The following is a 1,829-nucleotide window of genomic DNA, read 5'->3' as shown; positions in this document are numbered from 1 at the left end:
ACACACACACACACACACACACACACACACACACACACACACACACACACATATATATGTATATATAATAAAAAGTCAGGGTACAATATGCACCCATTTGCATGAAAGAGAAGTTAAAACCCTCCAAAACCCCACATCTCTCACTATATGTAAACACGCACGGAGAATATAGCAAACATATTTCTCCAAAACAGTCCTCCCACTTGTAAAATACAAATAGGAGTATAGACATCCTAGTATCAATTGAATCTCCATGTGTGTTTACATATAGTGAGAGATGCATGGTTTTGGAGGGTTTTAACTCCTCTTTCAAGCAAACAGGTGCATATTGTACCCTGACTTTTTATTATATATTTTGCATGTTTGGATTATGTTTGCTGGCCACTTAATCATTATTTTTATAGATAATGATAACTTACTTGAATTTTAAATATATATATATATATATATATATATATATATATATATATACACATACACTATAGGAAATGTACAAGACCTACTGACCTACAGGCTGTTTGGGTTAAATTTGACAGTTTGCATAAAAGGTAAAGAAAACACTATCCCATCCAAATCTTAAAGGATTTTAAAGAACCCAAAAATATCAACTAGATTATGGCTGGGAGTTTATTTCAAAAGTAACCACCATCAGCTTCCATTATGTTCTCAAAATGGCTCCAGAACCAGGCACATGCATTTTTCTCTGTGTCTCTGGGAAGATCTTCAAACATCTCTTTGATCTTGGCCACTAGCTTGACCTTGGTGTTACCACAAGAGCAGTTGGTGTCTTTCTCAACCATGCCCTACACATAGTAATCCATGGGATTACAATTGAAGGGATTAGGAGGCCAGAGACCGGGGCTGGTGAAGTTGTGGAAATTTTCTGACAACCACTTCTGATTCTTCCAGTAGCGATGGCAAGGAGTCGAATCTTGCTCCCATACATACGGTGTTCACCAATCAACAGCTTTACATAGGTACCTGAATTGATACCTAAGGCCCTGTTCAAAGATGTGCGGATGCAGATGGAAGGCCTGCTGTGTCCCTTTCTGCTGACCATGACTCCATAGTCTCCATTGCAGTAGTCATGGTGTTGGAATTTTGACAGTCCATGCAAATTATCAGACACAGATAAGTCTTTTGCAATATTCAGGTGTCTTCCAGTCCCCTGTGCCAGCTAACTTTTTCTCAACTTCAACTTTAATCTTTATGCTCTCCAACACCATTGACTGTTCACCAATACATCAAGCCATTCCTGAAAAAAGGGGACATAAAAAATTGGCAAACTTATCTCAAACACCCCGTAATATTTTTCAATGATAAAAACTCACTGCAAACGTGTTTTGGCAACAGTAATATGATGTTCACCTCAATTGCAATGAAACCAAATATATTCAGTTCTTGCAGAAGGAAGAAATGGAGCAGCTGATGGAATGTCACTTGAAGAGTTTAGAGGAACTTAACTCTGCTCATAGAATGGAATCAGAGTGTCTTATACAGAAGTATGAACGAAGAATTGCAGACATAATATGTTCGCAGAATTCTCAGAATGCTGTAAGTTGTCATGGCAACCTGTCTTTTAACATTATATCTTAGTTACAGATTTGTTGTTTCCAGTATCACTACTATTAGTTCAGTTGGCCACATGTGTGTAATATAAAGGTCATTATCCTCATCACCACCACCACCACCACCACCACCACCCTCATTCTCCTCACCATTGTTGTTACTGCCATCACCACCACCACCACCACCACCATCATCACCACCACCACCACCACCACCATCATCACCACCACCACCATCATCACCACCACCACCATCATCAC

At 39.1% G+C, this 1,829-nt stretch overlaps 1 protein-coding gene across 3 annotated transcripts in view; it reads left to right on the top strand.

Annotated features, from left to right (window-relative positions):
• The window catches only part of LOC106881752 (myosin heavy chain), a 111,204-nt gene that overhangs the window by 91,374 nt on the left and 18,001 nt on the right, over positions 1–1,829 (top strand). For all 3 annotated transcript variants that reach the window (XR_008265734.1, XM_014932243.2, XM_014932242.2), the window contains one exon: positions 1,399–1,554. Coding sequence is in view for 2 of the 3 variants with exons in the window: in XM_014932243.2 (XP_014787729.2) it covers positions 1,399–1,554 (156 nt within the window). In the remaining variant the exon portion in view is untranslated. The remainder of the gene's footprint in view (positions 1–1,398; positions 1,555–1,829) is intronic.

Source organism: Octopus bimaculoides, chromosome 1, assembly GCF_001194135.2.
Source record: "Octopus bimaculoides isolate UCB-OBI-ISO-001 chromosome 1, ASM119413v2, whole genome shotgun sequence".
NCBI lineage: Eukaryota > Metazoa > Mollusca > Cephalopoda > Octopoda > Octopodidae > Octopus > Octopus bimaculoides.
This window is presented reverse-complemented; position numbering and strand designations above follow the sequence as displayed.